Source organism: Carassius carassius, chromosome 16 (genome assembly GCF_963082965.1).
Source record: "Carassius carassius chromosome 16, fCarCar2.1, whole genome shotgun sequence".
NCBI classification, from domain to species: domain Eukaryota; kingdom Metazoa; phylum Chordata; class Actinopteri; order Cypriniformes; family Cyprinidae; genus Carassius; species Carassius carassius.
In genome coordinates, this window is record NC_081770.1 from 23,907,157 (window position 1) to 23,927,028 (window position 19,872).

Consider the following 19,872-nt stretch of genomic DNA (forward strand, 5'->3'; position numbering starts at 1 on the left):
TTAGCACCTGATGTGCCGTTGTAAATGTGTGTGTGGAGCTTTTTTCACTCAAAGTATGAAGATGACGTCCACAGCAGTTTGTTTTACAATCAGCTGCTGCCGGAAGTGTTTTGTGACCGGTGAAGGTGTTTGTAGCTTGCACATTCTCACAGCTTCCACTGGCCAACTGTAAATACCAAATAAATGACTTTTAAAGGGTATGTGTGGTGTCAGTGGGGTGTGTTTGTTATCCAGTGTGTCTGATTTAAATAACCTGCTGGTCATAACCTGGCAGAAGGTCTTACATGTCTATTCAGGTCTATGCATGTTTTTTTTTATTAATCTAGGATCAAAATTGTGCCTTATATTGATAAATATTTTAGTATAATATATAAGGATCAGTAAAAAAAGTTTTTGTATTGCATTTATTTGCTTTTTGTTTGTTAATTTGCTTAGGGTTTTGCTTGTTTTGTCCTTAAGTAAACCAGTCACCACACACACAAAAAACTTCTAAATACAATTTTAATTTTTTTTTTTTTGCAATGGTTTCTTACGGAAAAGAGTAAACTTAATTTGAGCAAATAGATCAAATGGATGAAGAAAAAAAAAAGAGCCATGTTGTAAGTTGTGCCTAAATTAATCATTTTTCTGGAGGTAGTAGGTTTGGGACCATATTATCTCATGCAATTATTTATTCATAAGGCAAAGGGTCATTGAAAAGTAGTAAGTAGCCTTATGATCACGAAGTATTTAACGTCCTAAATTCTTCCAAGGCATAGAAGCACTTATTTTAAAGTCATTTAAAAAGGAAGCGTTTTTGTTTTTCCTCACTTTCAATTTATTGGCATGTGACAGAACAGGAAATGAGATCACAGAGGCAACCCTGACGAACCTCTTTGCTCAAGTTTGTAAATATTTATTCAAAATAATGGTTTTATTCAAAATAATGGTTTATGTACTTGTTATAACAGTGGCTACAACACTGTCATTAAAACCATTATGAAAAACGGTAAAAAAAAAAAAAAAAACACCACATGGAACCATCATGAATAGATAAACAGTTTACATTCACAACTTCAACACTTTTGTTTCTTATCTTTGTCACATCCCAACCCAAGACAACACCGATTACACAGAAACTCAAATTAATGGCTATAAATTATGAAATGCAAATTCTGGTGTGGTTATTTTCTGCATGAAGGCCGCGATTACTCATGAATGAGTCCTGGGCAGGTTCACCTACATGCCAAAGATTTTCACGGTTACTTGCAAGTGTAAACGGTGCAGATCCTTACATGAGACAGAAGCGCTCTCCTGTGATTCTGCCTCGCTTTCCTTGAGCTCTACTGCCATCAAGCGCCAAAAAAGACAACAACACACACACTTGTACATGTGCGCGCCGTGGATCATTTTCTTCTGATGCTGATTCAAGGTGCTCCGTGGCACGAAGCTGAATATCTGCAGCGCCCACTACTAGAAACAGTGACTGAAATCTGCTGCTCATCTCAGCCACGATTCCCAGCAATGTGCACTGCAGCTCAGAAACTGCGGCATTCATGCAACATCTGAAATGAAACGGGAGTACATTTCTGAAATTGCACCTAACAACAGCTTTAACAGGAAATTATGTTTGAGCCTCAGTGCTCAGTGCATTGCATCTCGCAGGGTGCAATAATATAGCAAAAATAACTGTTTTATTTCAACATGTAGCCTAACACTTTCAATCTTAAAGTCTTCAGTTTGTCCTAATCATACATGCTTTATTGCATAATGTAACTATTGTACTATCCTTGTAGAGATTTATTGAGCTACTGTGCTATAGCTACCTAACTTAAACAGGCCATGTTGTTTTCGAATACTTTCGATGTTAAATGTAACCAATTAACTATTAGGCTAGAATTGTCACATGACACCTAAACCAATCAGTAGCCCGTTTAAATATAGTATGAGCCTACAATCAGAAATACGATTTAAAAATAACTGAAAGTATTAAGCTACGGATATGACCTTTTTAATAAAAAAAAAAAAATCTGATTTAGCGGTGGAAAAAAAAATCACCGTTAAATAATTGAAAAATAACGCAGTGAACTTTCTTTTGCCTTGTGGTTCTCGTCACTTCTTAAAAACGGAATCATTGCACTGTGAGACGCGACACAGCTACTACAGTGGTCCATGTGAGAGGTGTTTATGGGTGTAAAAAAACACGAAGGACCGCAAGAACGCGACATACGTGAACACGCATGCGGTGTATCCAACTGTAGCCGAAGTTGTCATTTTTAATCGTATTTAATACCACGTTCAACTTCACGTCACTTAAAGTGTCTGTCAGTAACGTAAACTTCTCCCCTCAGTAGCCTAATAATGACAGTTGCTTACCTGAGAGAGAGAAACGGCCCAAGCGCTCGTCTCGTGTAGAAACATAGGTATTTACACACCCGCTGACAACCTTCGAGCGGTTTTAAAGCGTCCCCCTCGACACTTTCTCCTCCGTGAGTAAAGGGGCAGCGAGATTTCGGTGTGTCGTGTCGGCGCTCAGGTCTGAATGCAGCTCTATGGGCTCTGCTTTAATTCTCGTCGTTTACCCGCTTTGGGCCGATGAGCCTGCAGCACATCTTCAGGAAAAACCGGTACAGGTGTTCACATGAGGGTGTGTCGAGTCGGTGCTAATTAAACTCAAACAGGTTGGATGTGCGTGTAAAAACTCATTCTGTTGAATATAAAAAAGAAAAATACCTAAGTCCAACCTGTTGGTTATTTTGCATTTTGAGTCGAACTCGGTCCCACTTAAAGCGGAAGTTTGTATTTCTCGACGTTAAAATGGTTGTTTCTCATCTTTATATGCAGAGGGGATCATACATGTGATATTTTTAGGCTGATTTGACCAAAAGTAAGTGTCAAATCAGTGGTGCTGTTTATCTACAGTTTTTATAGTAGGGCCTACAAGTAGCCTACAATCCAGACAGCAAGCAGTTTCGGCCCACATCTGGCCAACACTATGTTGCTGTCTGGGAATAAAAATAGGCCTACTGTAGCGCATATTGCTCCCTCAGAAAATCCCTCATAGTCACGCCACATTTAAATAGTGTTATGCATGTGAATTAAAAAGTGAGAAAGTCCCATACATTCCCTTAGTTATGTGTCGTTGTGCCTCGGGCTGTGTTTCCAGGAATGACATCTGACAGGTTTGAGAGTGGCGGTCCTAAGGCACATGCTCAGAGTTATGACATGAAAGCGTAACTGATGTTTGAGGGTTTAGCCAGCTACAGTTTATAATATCTTTAACTAAGAAATATTATTGTGATATATGCTGGATTTATGTAAACTGGGTCGCTTTTTGCCATTAAGGTGACTGGGGTAAAATGGTTTTAGTATCCTGAATTAACCCTGTGCTTGATGGGAAGGTCTGAGCACAGAAAAACATATTTATATTGGTAACCAAAGAGTTAATGGTAGCCATTGACTTCATATTGTAAATAAAAACAATTATTATAATAAATGTCAATCTGTACTCTACTCTCAACTATCTGGTTTCCAACATTCTTCAAAACATCTTTTGTGCTTAACGGAAGAAAGAAATGCATTCAGGTTTGGAACAAGTGGAAAGTGAGTAAAGGATGACAGAATTTTCATCTATTTGTATGAACTAAATCAAGAGAGAACTGATAATGTGCTTTCAATCAGACAGTATATTGGAGGACCACACGATGGCACTGGATTCTTTCATTACACACTATTAATATGTTTTTTTTTTTTTTTTAAAAAGACCTTTTCAATCTTTACATGAATGGGATTTTAAATCATGTAGCTTATTGAGGAGATGTGTGCTACTTTTCAACAGAATGAAATCACAATGTACTACAGCAATACATGACTCCTGCGATGAAACCAAAAAGTGTCTTTGTACAGTCATCATCTTGAGTACTGGAATACATTTTTGTGCAAGAGCCAAAGCATACAGTACATCTGCACTGGTGTTTCTGGCATGATTCCTTTCTTTCTGTTTCTCTAAACTCATTACTTACCTCCTAATGTCACACAAACAAGTTTTGCAAGAGTGTGAACAAAAAGCAGCTCTTCGATTTTTGAAACTGTTTATTTTTAAAGTTTTTTTTACAAAAATACACGTTTAACAACAAATGAAAAAATAAATAAATTTAAAAAATTTTTAAAAGGTATTTAAAAAAATCTTCCCTGTTTATTGTAATTCGACCTACGGATAACAAAAAAAAAAGAAAGAAATACGTACACTGACTGTTGGTCAAAGGTTTTTTTATTTATTTATTTATTTATTTTTATTTATTTTTTTTGTTAAAAGAAGTCTCTTATGCGCACTAAATATGCTTTTCTTTAATCAAAACCACAGTATAAACAGTAATAATGTGAATTTTGTATTTATTTAATCTTACTGTTTTCTTTTAAATATAGGTTAAAATGTAATTTATTCCTGTGATGCAATTTTTTTTTTTTTTTTAGCATCAGTACTCCAGTCTTCATTGTCACATGATCTTTCAGAAATCTGAAAATACCAAAATTCCATGGTTTGGGGTACATAAAAAAAAAATGAAATTAAAAAACATGAAAATGCCTCTAAATAAAATAAACAATATTTTTCAACAGTAGTATTAGTCACTTTTACTATTAGTGGATGACATGAACTTCACACAATATTAGTGTCCATTTCCCCACTAACCCACCCATTTGTTTCCTGTTACAATCACGACCCAAAAAGAGGAGGGAACATGATTATGAATGGAAACGATGAATATATCTTTTGGATTTGTCTGAGTAAATAGGTGTGAATCAAGCTCTTAAGATGTATCAAGATCACGATGCATTTGTCATCAGAGGGAATGTGCTGATCTATGTAGTTCAGATGTCAACACATCATTTCACACGAAACGTTTCTCATCTCTTTCCTCCATGTTAGTACACCAAAATAAAAATGTTACTGTTTATTTAAAGGATGCTTTTATCTGGATTGACTGATGTTAAGGGTATCGAACCAACAACCTTCTGTTTTCCAACCCAAACTTCGATTGCTGCTTCACACCTAACACTAGAGAAGTTCATGCTAGATTTTATTCCAAACAAAAGTGTTTACTTTCAAGGAAGTCTGACCCAATGTCCCATCCATGAGTGTCATGACCGTTGATTCACCCCTACTCACATGCTAATAAATAGCAGCCCGGATTTCTCAGCTTGCATTACATTACAGCGGACACATACAGTATTAGTGACTGAAAACTGCATTCGTCTTCTAATCCATCCATGGCTTTTCAGCTCATCGGTTATATTCTGTCTATTACTGGATTATGTGGCCTCATTATAGGCACATTTACGAATGAATGGGAAATCCTTGGACATGACAACGACAAGACTGTGGTTCTGGAGAGATATAAAGGATTGTGGATGGATTGCTCAGTGGACAGTTCGTCTCACTTGAGCTGCACAAGTTACACTTCTCTTCTTCATCAGACGTGTGAGTATCTGTTCTGTGGATCATTCGATCCTTCAGCCACTAGCTTCTGTTGTAATCGCTGCTGTGTTGTTGCAGTTAAAATCCGGATGGGTCGAGCAATCATGATCACCAGCATCGTCTTTTCAAGCCTCGCTGCGCTGGTGGCCATTGCTGGTCTCAGATGTACAAGATGTTTAGAAGAGAACAAGAAGTCGAAAGATGGAGCTGCCTTCTTAGGAGGAATCCTTTCTGTGTGTGGTGGTGAGTTCAGGAGTATTGAATAAAATCGCAAATAAACTGGTGCTAGGAGTTTTTTTTTTTTTTTGTATCCTATCAAAGATAGTTTTGAGTTGAAACTCATAGGCTATATATTGTATTTCTAGGTTGTTACTTAAATGTTAAAAGCAACTAATTTAATATTTCTATGAAAATGCATACGTTGGTGATTGGAAAGACAAATAAAAATACTACACATTTTACATATACACTACTGTTCAAAAGTTGTATAATTGTAAAGAAATTAATAATTTTGTTCAGCAAGGATGCATTATTTTAATCAAAAGGAACAGTGAAGACATTATATTGTTAGAAAATATTTTTTTATGAAAAATAAATTATTTTGAACTTTGTATTAATCAAAGTGGCATTAAACTGGTGAAAAATTACAGCAAATACATTTAACAAAAGATTTTTATTTCAAATAAATAAATTATTTTGAACTTTCTTTTTCTCAAAGACAAATAAAAATACTATATAATATATTTGTATTATTATTTGAAAGAAATTAATACTTTTTTAAGCAAGGATACGTTAAATTGACCTAAACTAACAGTGTTACAATAGTTTTTAATTTAATATAAATTCTTCTGAACTTTCAATTCATCAGAAATCTTCGAAAAAAGTACAATTATTTCTATAAAATTAGTAAGCAGCAAAACTGTTTTCAAAATGTATGATATTGAGGATAATAATAATAATAATAATAATTAATGTTACTTGAGAAGCAAATCAGCATATTATAATGATTTCTGAACTGGAGTAATTATGCCAAAATGTAAATTTATATTTAAAATCATACAATTGCCTCTTATCTCCTCTACATTTAGAATTAAGTGAATTATGTGCATTCTTCTTTCCTAACCAGGTCTTCTTTCTTTGGGCATAACCAGCTGGTTTATATATGGAATTGTTGATGATTTCTTTCAGAATGACACAGGGAAGGAGAGGTAGGGGTTGTTCTGTTTCATATTGTTTCTAATATTCATTAGATTCAATGATTCTGTGGTCTTTTGGAATCAAAAACTGACTGTCTGTGCTGGGTCTTTGCAGGTATGTGGTTGGCAGATCTCTGATTGGTGCATTTATTGCATCTGTGCTTTGTTTATTTGGAGGCGTTCTCTTATGCGCCTGCAGCGTGACGCATCTACTATCCAAAAAATTGATCAGCAACTATCCGGTCTCCAGGAATCCTGAAAAGACTATTTTTAATGATCCTGAGACCATCTGAATACCTACAGTTAATCTCAATGGCAGACTCTGGTTAAATGTTGTGTATGTGCATGCATTGTGTTAATGAAGAAAAAGACAATAATAAGCCATTTTATAGTAATTAAATATATACATATATCTGTAATTGTATGTTATTGTTATTTTACTAACTGACATCCATGTGCTAGGATTTAAACACTTTTAATGTATGTTTAGATGTTTGTGAGTCAATTAGAAAGAAGCCATTAGAAAACTAGAAGGCTGGGATTGCTTCAGAGTTGACCACAGAGGAAGATGATGTCATATCCCAGTCATAGCTTTACAGTCAATGTGGGGATATTTTTACTATTTTAAATAAAAATCTTTTGTAACAATGTAATGTCTGTCACTGTTACTTTTGGTTAAATTAATGCATCCTTGCTGAACAAACATATTCTTTACAATTATAAAACTTTTGAATGTGTAAAATGTGTAGTATTTTTATTCGCCTTTGAAAAATAGAAATTTCTGAATAATGTTTTTAGTTGAAATAAAAATATTTTGTAACTTTATAAATGTCTTTGCCCATCACTTTTGATAAATTTAATGCATAGTATTTGTATTCAGCAAATAAATGCTGTTCATTTAAACTTTCCAATCATCAATGTTACTTTTAACATTCGAGTAGCAACCTAGAAATACAATGTAGCCTATGAGTTTCAACCCAGATTAATTTTTGATAGGATAAAAAAATACCTCCCTGAGTCGACAGTGGCACCAGCAACGTCACTTTTAGATTTTAATGATAACAGGGAAAAGACGTTAAAATGCTCTGCCATATTTAATCATACATATAAGAGTAATACATCATTTAAATCCACAAAGGGGTCTACATTTATTTGTGTACACTGACAATATAAACAAAACATTGTGCTTTTGTAAAATAAAGAAAATATACAGGGTGTGCTTTTAGCCGTCTCATTCTCCACACATATTTATTTGAAATGCATTACTAAAATGAACAAACGAAGTGAATATTTGTCACACATACATGAGAGATATATCTATAGAAAGCCTGACATGTACTTTTAAACGATGGAGACGCGGTGAGAAGAATAAGATGGAACTCACCTCAGATTAAGAGGCGCTGAGAGGAATAAAACGGAATTTAAAGACCCGCTGAGAGGAATAAGATGGAATTCACCTCAGATTAAGAGGCGCTGAGAGGAATAAGTGTCAGGGCATGTCAAAACTTCTCCAGGGCCCTAAATCACCCTCGGACCCCCGAGGGTTAAAGATTAAGAATATTCCAAGCTGTAATGGAGTGTACTAGAATATATGTCAATGCAAAACTAAGACTTCAGAATTTCAGTGTTTTTATACCTCTTGCCCAACATCATCAATATATTTGAATACCAGGTCACTTCACATTCGTTTTGAATTAGATAAATCTATGAATGTGTCATCTTATACAATCATGCAAAAATAATTTCACCACATTTTGTAACCCTAATATTTATATATTTATATATGAATTAGGTCTATATTATGCTGCTCTCTGAAACTTATTCTAAGTTTCTTATTCTGGCGCCATCTTGCGGTTCGAATGGTTACTATTTATAATCATAATATACGTATATTCATTGTAATTTACGTTGAGAATGATACTATTAATCAGTTGAAACAAGAAAACAAAAACGATGTTAGAAAGAGAGGTTAGTTTTTTCTTTTTGGAAAAGTGATTTTCTCTTCTTTTCACAAATTACAAATGGCACAGGAAATGATCTTAATGAAAGTTACCGTATCCAATTAAAATAACCACTCTGAAGTATGGCTTTGACAGCCCTACACAGTAAAATAAAACACCACGGGAATGTGTTTGTAGGGTGTGACATCTTAACGCTTTATATCCTGTAAACAACCCACACTAAACACAGCTAAAGTCCTCGCTGGAGGGAGATCTTGAGATGAGAGATAGTTTCCTTGGTTTGTTTTTGCAGCGGGATTTTGTAAGTGGAGGTGTTTCATTTGTTGGCAAGTCTGTCAGAAATTCTGAAGATTTTTCTTACAGTATGCAATGCTTAAAATAGATCACAATGTTGCAAAATATTAGCAAAATTAGCAAAAGCTTCATCCCCTGATTTATATCATCCCTTAATCTCATTAATTTAAAAAAAATGTTTTAGTCTAACATAGAGTTAGATTGATGTTGTAATGGTTGATGTAAACGTACAGTCATGGCCAAAAGTTTTGAGAATTACATAAATATTGGAAATTGGAAAAGTTGCTGCTTAAGTTTTTATAATAGCAATTTGCATATACTCCCGAATGTTATGAAGAGTGATCAGATGAATTGCATAGTCCTTCTTTGCCATGAAAATTAACTTAATCCCAACTTTCCACTGCATTTCATTGCTGTCATTAAAGGACCTGCTGAGATCATTTCAGTAATCGTCTTGTTAACTCAGGTGAGAATGTTGACGAGCACAAGGCTGGAGATCATTATGTCAGGCTGATTGGGTTGGAATGGCAGACTTGACATGTTAAAAGGAGGGTGATGCTTGAAATCATTGTTTTTCCATTGTTAACCATGGTGACCTGCAAAGAAACGCGTGCAGCCATCATTGCATTGCATAAAAATGGCTTCACAGGCAAGGATATTGTGGCTACTAAGATTGCACCTAAATCAACAATTTATAGGATCATCAAGAACTTCAAGGAAAGAGGTTCAATTCTTGTAAAGAAGGCTTCATGGCGTCCAAGAAAGTCCAGCAAGCGCCAGGATGGTCTCCTAAAGAGGATTCAGCTGCGGGATCGAAGTGCCACCAGTGCAGAGCTTGCTCAGGAATGGCAGCAGGCAGGTGTGAGCGCATCTGCACGCACAGGGAGGCCAAGACTTTTGGAAGATGGCCTGGTGTCAAGAAGGGCATCAAAGAAGCCACTTCTCTCCAAAAAAAATATCAGGGACAGATTGATCTTCTGCAGAAAGCATAGTGAATGGACTGCTGAGGACTGGGGCAAAGTCATATTCTCCGATGAAGCCCCTTTCCGATTGTTTGGGGCATCTGGAAAAAGGCTTGTCCGAAGAAGAAAAGGTGAGCGCTACCATCAGTCCTGTGTCATGCCAACAGTAAAGCATCCTGACACCATTCATGTGTGGGGTTGCTTCTCATCCAAGGGAGTGGGCTCACTCACAATTCTGCCCATAAACACAGCCATGAATAAAGAGTGGTACCAAAACACCCTCCAACAGCAACTTCTTCACACAATCCAACAACAGTTTGGTGAAGAACAATGCATTTTCCAGCACGATGGAGCACCGTGCCATAAGGCAAAAGTGATAACTAAGTGGCTCGGGGACCAGAATGTTGAAATTTTGGGTCCATGGCCTGGAAACTCCCCAGATCTTAATCCCATTGAGAACTTGTGGTCAATCCTCAAGAGGCCGGTGGACAAACAAAAACCCACTAATTCTGACAAACTCCAAGAAGTGATTATGAAAGAATGGGTTGCTATCAGTCAGGATTTGGCCAAGAAGTTGATTGAGAGCATGCCCAGTCGAATTGCAGAGGTCCTGAAAAAGAAGGGCCAACACTGCAAATACTGACTCTTTGCATAAATGTCATGTAATTGTCGATAAAAGCCTTTGAAACGTATGAAGTGCTTGTAATTATATTTTAGTACATCACAAAAACAACTGAAACAAAGATCTAAAAGCAGTTTAGCAGCTAACTTTTTGAAAACTAATATTTATGTAATTCTCAAAACTTTTGGCCACGACTATACATTGACGGAGAGCTGCAGTATGATTTCTATCCTCTAGAGGGAGACGTTTAAACGGCGACAGGAGGTCTTTGCTTTCGAGGGCTTTGTGAGGATCTCACTAGAATGTTCTGTCTCGTTGTACCCCCATCTTGTTTATACCCTGTAGTTTTTTTATTTATTGAATATATATATATATATATATATATATATATATATATATATATATATATATATATATATATATATATATATATATATATATATATATATATATATATATTTTGTTATTTACAAGTATATTTTGTTTACTTGTTCTACTGTGACTGCTTTTTTCTTTGTCTATATAATGCTCTTATTAAAAAATAAAATAAAAAAAAGAATGTTCTGTGTCTGTGAAGCAGTGTAGCCTATTATCTGTAATAGAGACAAGACTGTTTAAAGTAGGCTACTTTTTAAAGTTCTACATTTCAGAAGCACTAATATGTCATTGTAAAAAAAAAACAAAAAAAAAAACTAATAGCCTAAATAAAACGTCAGACAGCCGTCATGTTATTTTTTTCCTTCTTGTGTGGGCTGTAGGGGAGGAGTCAGCACAAAAGAAATAAATGGGAGGGACGGGGGGTCATTGCTAAAAATGTCCCCAGTAATCGGTCATTCATTATGAGTGGCAACGAAACTGCCTTAAAGCTCAGAACGGTAGTTAAGCCGTCACTTTCATTAGACCGTTCCCTCTGTAACATCCACTAGACCACTGGACTGTGTTTATTCATCACTCTCAGAGCGCATTATCTTGCCAGCTACAGCTCCAGAAGATGGATGTGAACTCTAAAATCTTCGTCTTTTTGACATGCATCCTCCAGGCACTTCTGCTGTCATCAACCTCCCTGGAACCGTTCGACCTGCTTTATGATAACGGAGTGGAGGCTTTTTATAAAGGAGACTATGACGGTGTGGTGCGGTACATGGAGAGCGCGCTGAAGAGTTTCTCTGAAGTGCGCCAGACCAGGATCAGATGCAGGCTGAAATGCAGCGACCAGCATCGCTTTGACAGCTTTCTGACTGATAAGATTTTTGAAGTGATCCTCTATAGAGGGCATTGTTTAAATCAATGCATTGAGGGAAAAATCGGAACCCAGTCCATGCATAAAATTAGCGAGGATGTCATTCAAGATTTCAATAGAAGAAATCCCTATAACTACCTGCAACTTGCCTACAGAAAAGTGAGTAAACTGAAATTTGTGGTACGAAGTGCTTATTACGCAGTTCCGAGAGCTAACTGTAGCAGAGGAAATCTCTAGAAAGTTCGTGTCTGCAGGTCTCACATTCAAACGATTCACATTCATTTTAGTTCCTGCAAATAACCATTATAAGTAAAGTTGTAAATCTGTGGCAATGTTATATTAGACGCTTTCACAAACCACCAATTCAAGAATATACTGTAATACAAAACAACAAAAAGATTTTAGCAGGATTTCAGGAATATATTGTAAACCCAGAGCTTTGATGTTTTAAAGGAATAGTTCAACCAAAAATGAGAATTTGCTGAAAAATTACTCACCCTTAGGTCATCCATTTATTTCCTAATGGGGACAGATTTGGAGAACTTTGGCAACACATCACTTGCTCACCAGTGTATCCTCAGGAGTGAATGGGTGCCGTCAGAATGAGAGTCCAAACAGCTGATAAAAACATCCCAGTTATCCACCTCCAGTAACTTCCAGTGAAAAAGTCCTTTCCATATTGTCCTCTCACATCAAAATCCACCAAGCATAATTGTTTAGAAATGTTTTGCTTCTGTGCATATTTCTCTCCTGTTTCAGGCTCTCTGGTAAAAAATATATACAGACATTCAGCTTTTGGTTTCACAAGATGTTAATTGATGAACTGGAGTGGTGTAGATTACTTGTAGCTTACTCTGATGTTTTAATCAGCTGTTTGGACTCTCATTCTGACGGCACCCATTCACTGCAGAGGATCCACTGGAGAGCAAGTGATGTAATGCTTAATTCCTCCAAATCTGTTCCGATAAAGAAACAAACTTCAGTATCTTAGATGCCTTAAGGGTGAGTACATTTTCAGCAAATTTACATTTTTGCTTGGAAATTTTTTGAATATTAATATGCCCCCCTTACAGATGACCCTTCTGGAGAGTGTTTTGTATGTCGTAACAGTCTTTAACTTCAAACCCTGAAATGATTGAGATATTTAATACAGTGCTTGGACAGCAGTCCAGACAGATGGGAACGGAGCGTGACATTCTGAGGGCAGCGGTCTGTGTCCAGGGACAGAAAGTGATTAATAGAGAGAAAAGCAGTGGTTTAGACTTCAAGTCGGCACAGTTCTAGCGATGACCAGGGCGAGAGATCAGACACATTCCTGTCAGCGCTCCTGCTCACTCAATGTCTTAAAGAGATGTCTGTATGCGAATATATGGGGTGATATTTGAGAAAATATGTAACATTCCAGTGCTCTTTGATATTTTAACCACATGGCCCTCTTTCCCATCATATTCCTGGCATAATGAGGCTTTTTTCGGCCTGGACGAAGGGGAAACAGGCGCCAACTGTTACTTCATTGACAAGTCTGTGTGTTTGTGTTCCTCGGTCGATCAGCATTTATCTAGGCAAATATTTTGTTTTCCTCTTGAAGTGTGTTTGCAGTTCTGAAAGGAAAGGCAGCAGCTTGTTTTGGGTAATGAAAGGGTGAGTTTTGTGCCACTGGTCGTGCCCCCTGTCGCTCTGTCATTGGTTAGTTCCTTTCACATCAAAAGGACCAATCAGAGAAAGATCAAAGCTCAGCAAAAACGCCTGTTCTCGCATTGTGGACAGACTGTCACGTGTAAAGCGACTGATGTTTTCATGTTTCATTGTACACTGTCGCTGCTGAGTCATATTTTACCCATTATGAATGCGAGCTTGCAGTCTGAATTTAATTTGGTGTGATGCAAAAAAAAAAAAAAACTGAATTGTGCTCATGGACTTACATCAAAAATAGCATGAGATGTGTAGTCCGATTCAAGCACAAACTGCTCCTTTGAGCTGACTTTTTAAAGTTGTGCAATACGATTTAAAATAATCACCTTAAGTTACTGGTTTGAATCTGTGTGATGAATCTTGCACTGAATTAATCACTGAATCAGTAACAGATTGACAGGTAACAGGTGTCGAAATAAATAATAATTGTACTCAACAACCAATATTTTATGATTATTTAAAGTGTCAAAGAAACTTTTTATTGTTTTTGAAGATGTTTTTATTTATCAAATAATTATTAGACCACAGCAATAAAAACTTTTAGAGTAATACAAAAAATGATGACAAATATTTGCTATTAAAGTATTATTATTACCTTTATTTTGAGCTATCTGTTAAAATGACACGGTATTTACTAAATAATAATAATTATTCGGCTTCTCATTGATATTATTATTATTTATGCCATCACATTGCTGCAAAGTTTTAAATTAATAATAATAATAATAATGAGTTTATTTTTATTCATGCATCATAATTTGCAACAAAATTGTAAATAATAATAATAATAGCGGATGATGATGATTATTATTTTATGGCATCATATTGCTGCAAATTTGTAAATAATAATAATCATCATCATAATTATTATTTTTATTATTATTATTTTATGCCATTATACTGCTACAAAGTTTTAAATTATTATTATTATTTACATGATCATATATTGCTGCAAAGTTTAACATGGTAATTTTATAAATGAATATTCTTATTTAATCTAGATATTGAGCTATATCTAACTGTTCTAACTGAGTTCTCACTTTTATTAGTAGCCCAAATCAATTTGTAATTAAGGAAATAGTCTTTTTTTCACCAAAATCATTTATCGTGTCTCTCTTAAATGTTATATTTTGATACTCAGAAGTTTAGTGTCCCAACTGTGACCTCAGTGTCGCTGTTATTGTCTTCTTTTCAATAACCTCAAAAAGCCCAACCCATATCTATTGTAATACAACCAGTGCAAGAACAGATAAGATCATGGAAAAACCCTGTGAATTGCACTGTGCCAGCATCGTATCTCATTCTTTCCACCATTAGCCTCTTATCTTCATCATCAGCTCGGCAGAATTTAATATACAGTGATTGAGAAGATATCATAGTTTATAACAGAACCCCACCGTATAAGTTTTCCTTTATGACTTTCGAAGCTTGTTGTTTTAGCTATGCAAGCACTTGAAAACTAAGCAAACAGTGCACCTGCGTCGCTTGAAAAGTGTGTGTGTGTTCGTGTGTGTGCATGTGTGTGTGGAGTTTCCCCAGCCGCTTGGCAGGGTCCGGTTCGTGCCCATCAACACGCTCAACCAGAGAGCATGGCATTTCTTCTGCCAAACATTTTGTGCATGACCGACTCTAAGCGGATAACAGCGCAGCAGGAATGTGTGGGCACGTTGCCTTATTTCATTGCACAATAAGTGGCCCAGCCTGGGATTACGATGTAGAAAACACAACCACTGAATTGCGTGCGCTTCCAAGAGACTGTAAATTCTGCAAGATCGAGCTACTTCGTCGAGCAGATGCGTATATATCTCACAGGGGCGCTTTGTTTTCCAGATCACAAGCCAGAATTTTGTACGTGACAGTGGAGTGGATATAAACAAGTCTTTGGTTTAGATAGCCACTCCAGCTCGCTGATATACAGTACAAGCCACTTCTTGTTAAATCTTGATTTATGTCACATATTTCCCCTTTATCGGCGGATCTTCTTGATTTAGGCCCTCGTAAAACTGCGTCAGATATAATGCGACTCCATAAAGATAGAATATCCTGGCTTGCCTTGATTTTAGGAGTCCTGCGGGGGTCACAGTAGAAGTCCTAGAGCTGTTGGGCAAAGCTGATGAATGAAACGACTCTTGGGGGGAATTTTGGCAAAGTCTGAGAAAGAGTGGAAAACGGGATGCGGCGGCCAAGCGAACATCTGTCTGCAGTCTGGAACAGTGTTCTTCTATCGCACTTGGCTTCTCTCATGCTTATTTTGAATGAAATTGTGGCTTCCTTCGATAGAGTCTATGAAGAACAATGTTTAGTATTACAAATGTTTACCAAAAATTTGAAGACAGCTGGTTTTCAGAGAGCAAAGTTGTCATAGTGTTGTAAAAGGTCAACTTGAAACTCGAGAGCTCCACTGTGGTTTCTGTATCGGTTAAAGTGTGTTTATTCGTATTTAGAGCAAATGTTATGTTTGTAACCTTTGTTGTAAACTTGATTTGTTGCAGTGCACCTTTGCCTGCATAGAAAAGTGCATCAAATTATATTTTAATAAACTGTACTTGCAAATAATATAATATTAATTGAATAAAAGGCCACTTAAGTGCATGTAAGGAGCATACAGTACACTCCATAATACGTAATACATATTAAAGTTAAGATCATTTAAATGTACTAAAGTGCAACTTAACGTGTAATTACAAAATATTTAAATACATGATATACAGGTTTCAATAGAAATGCCAATAAAAATATATATTTCAGTTTGTCAGTACATCCAGCAAACTATATTTCCATAATGAAGTAGTTATCAATTTGCAAATAACTTAAATGGGTTTAAAAAGTCACAAATTCTGCTAACTGCATTTAATAGAAATTTATTTAAAACAAACTATTATATATTTACTTTAATATTTGAATTAACAAGCTGTTAAGTGCCTGACATTTTTTTTTTGCACTTAAGTATTTTCTTTGAAGTATATTATTTGTGTAACAAGTACTCTTTTTGTAATAAAAAGTATACTAAAGTGTACTTCTTTTCCACAAGTGATGCTCCAAAAGTACCATAAAAGCAGTTTTTATTACTTATGCATTATGCATTAAGTTTTCTGTAGTCATAAGATAGCTTTTATGAGGAATATGCCAACATTTAAGTTGTCATTTACTTAAATGGTCTTTGCCGTCATTGCCATGCCAAGAATACGCAAATGAAATAAGTGCAAATGATATTCTGTCTATTTCTAACACAAAGCTATATTGTTTGGCTATAGAAGACTTGGACTGTTTTTTCTTGTTCTTTATGATGCTTCTTTTAATTTTTTTTCTCCATGTTGAAGTTTGACGGCCTCAGAAAGGAGCAGCAAGAACATCTCATTTTGTGTTCCACAACTTTTTTTAACCCATAAAAATAAGTCTTGTTTGCACTAAATATGTCATGGCAAGTAACGTATGCATTATTTACATGTGTCTTTTTATTAATTGCAGTATTTCAGCTTAACCTCTTGGGCCACACAAGTTTTAAACAGTTCTTAAGATGTTCCTTCCTTCATCTCTTTCATCTGCTCATCTACAGCACTTCTTCATTGCCTCTTTCATAAATGACAAGCATAGATTGGCTTTATTTTCCAGGACCCTGCAATGACCTGGAACAAATTCAACTACATGTCTGCATCTGTTTGTAACAGGACGCCTCCACAGTAAATCACTGCTCACATTGGTGTCAACAAGTACCTGAACATGCCATTTCAAATGGGGATGTAGAGCACTGTTGGAAGGAGGGTTGCACATTTGAATGCAGAAAAACGATCAGTCATGTCGCTTTTTGGACACAAACATAATCCTATTCAAGTCATTGCCCAGTTTTTTTTTGCCAGATGATGAGATCTTTCATTGCTCATTTTATTGACACTATGTGTTATTTGCTCATGCAGTAATTCACTGGGAACAGTTTGTTTAAAGTACTTTTGTTAGTTTAAATCTACTTTCTTCCGTTTCACTGCTTAAGTTTAAGACAATTGCTAAGTGTGAACTCAGGATTTTTAGACGGCCCAATGGGGAGGACCGATTTGAGTCTCAACTCTTCAGACCTCTTTTGAAGGTCAGATGTATGGTGAGTGGGGTAAAGTACACTGCTCCATTGTTGGCGATTGGCTACACTGGAGAGATTATTGGCCTTCTAATCACTTTGCCCTGCACTTTCACTCTCTCATGTATTCAATCTTGTGGGATTTGACTAAAAGCTGAGGAGGTCTCAGGTTCGCTACATAAATAAACCTCACTTGTCTCTCCAGCGTTAAAACATGTTGGAGTACTTTTCATGGAAAGTTGGACGTGTTAGCAGCACACCACTGAATGTTGTTTCATTGTATCTGCATTTCATATTAGTGGTGCATGTTAGAAGAAGCATAACATATTGCTTACAGGGAGGGGGGGTGCATAGAAAGGAAATTATGTCAAAAAGAGGATACCTGCAGTCCTTCATGACTGAATGAGAAGGTCAGGAAGTCTCAAATAAAATATAAAATATCAGATAATTTGACCTTTTTATGGAAATAAAAAGTTGGTTCAGGTCACAAAATATCATGTTGCTTCACTCAAAAAAAGAAATGTAATGATATATCTAAATTAATGATACATGGTTTGTATATATATATATATATATAATGAAAACCATTTATGAGAATGATGAAGCTAAATAAACATGAAAAACGGTATTACTTTTTACATGGATTTTGACATTTTTTAAAAAGCCAATAAATGAATCTGTTATTGTAATTACTATAAAACGTTTTACTTTTTTTTTTCAAAACCACATAAAACCAGAGTACAAATACACACACACACACACACACACACACACAAATGATAGATTAGAAGTCAAGATTTACAGCCTAGGATTCACAATTTGTCTTTTTCCCCCTCTAGATTATGCTATCGTAGGCACATATTATTTTACAGAACCTGTCTAGTTTCTTGCTTGTCTTGGTGTAGTGTATGTGCAGAGTACATGTGAAAATCATCGGGGGTTTGGTATCATTTAACAAATGAAAGTGCACATTCCTACAATTGTGGTAGACCAACTTTAAACACAGACAGTGTGTAGTCTCAGCATGTCTGCTGAGATGATGATGTCGGCTAATAGTCGGGATGATGTGAAGGCTCCAGCAGGATGTGACTCATGTGTATAAATGCTGGAAGCCACGTTCTAGCCTGCTGGTTCAGTAGTTGAAGAAACAGGGCTTCCATTCACAGACCCTGTGACGCTGACTACTAAACTGTGGAAACTGAAGTAAGTGTGATTCATGAACTGTGGAAGCTCAGGTTATGTCCCATGTTACATTATGAACTGCGCTAAAGACTACAATTCTAGGGTCATTTATTTTTCCAGGCCTTAATTATGGAAAATTAAATTTGGTATTTGCATCTTGTTATTTTCTTGTACATTCTTGTCATGGGCATGCTCAACATATCTTTAATCATTACTTTCCTCAACTCTGACATAAACATGTTTCCCGACTGAAATGGCCAAGAATATCCACCAATAATTTCTCAGCTAGGGGGGTCACACCTCCCAACTACAAGTACACTATTTGTTTCTTGCAACTTCTGTGGAATTATCAAATCACCTTAGGAAATTGCAGAGAGGGAGATTCCGACACTCTTTTTGTCTTTTGAAGTTACTTGTTCGTGCTTGAATAAAACAATGGAATGGAAAACATTTTTTTTTTTTACTATTCTCTTGGCTACTCTTGATGCTCTTGGTCTTCAATGTTAAATTTTCACACATAGAAACTCCACAAGGGCTTTTTGGAAAGACACAGTATTGAGATTAACTTATGTTCCATTAAAGCATATTTTATTGGTGATGTCATAGCAGTAGAAACTGCAGGCGCTTCTTCAAAACATCAAGACAAGGATCATCCAGCTACAGACCGCTGCACATTAGTTGTGTAAATGCATTACTGTAAACACAATCTTTGCTTGTTTGGGAAAACGGAGGGACTAGTCAATTGAATGTACAGATGTGGTTGCAGCTGCTGTCGAACTTGTTTTGAACCTGGAGCTTGTCTTTTAAGATGAATCGTTCCCTCGCTTCCCTAATTCGTTTGTTCTTATTTAAGCATTAAGAAAGAATAATGAGTTCATCTTTAATTTCAAAGAAAAACGCTGATAGCGTGTCAGATTCAGGTTCCCAATGATTACAATGATTGATGACACGGATGTGAAGCGTGGTGCAAAATTCAAAGCAGAAAGCATTGTTTATAAATCTGTTTTTGATTAGCAAATGTTATTATTATATCAAGCAGGGTAAATTTAAATCGTATTGGCCTTTGTGGTTTTAATAGCATTATCATGGAATCTTGAATCATGGGCAATTAATACATTAGGCCATGTGTCTGAGACAACTGCAGCTGTTTATAATGTGAAGAAGGGGTTTACTTTGAGTCCAAACCATCTGGAACAGTC

At 36.1% G+C, this 19,872-nt stretch overlaps 2 protein-coding genes across 2 annotated transcripts in view; both read left to right on the plus strand.

Annotated features, from left to right (window-relative positions):
• The first annotated feature begins 4,634 nt into the window (after positions 1–4,634).
• LOC132159964 (claudin-1-like) lies at positions 4,635–7,299 on the plus strand. The gene is made up of 4 exons (XM_059569656.1): positions 4,635–5,458; positions 5,534–5,698; positions 6,582–6,663; positions 6,767–7,299. The coding sequence occupies exons 1-4, from the start codon at positions 5,248–5,250 to the stop codon at positions 6,942–6,944; spliced, it is 636 nt and encodes a 211-aa protein (XP_059425639.1). The 5' UTR covers positions 4,635–5,247; the 3' UTR covers positions 6,945–7,299.
• Positions 7,300–11,291: 3,992 nt separating this feature from the next.
• The window catches only part of p3h2 (prolyl 3-hydroxylase 2), a 44,968-nt gene continuing 36,387 nt past the window's right edge, over positions 11,292–19,872 (plus strand). Inside the window, exon 1 of the mRNA XM_059569657.1 lies at positions 11,292–11,889. Within this exon, the coding sequence (XP_059425640.1) occupies positions 11,482–11,889 (408 nt within the window). The 5' untranslated portion in view covers positions 11,292–11,481. The remainder of the gene's footprint in view (positions 11,890–19,872) is intronic.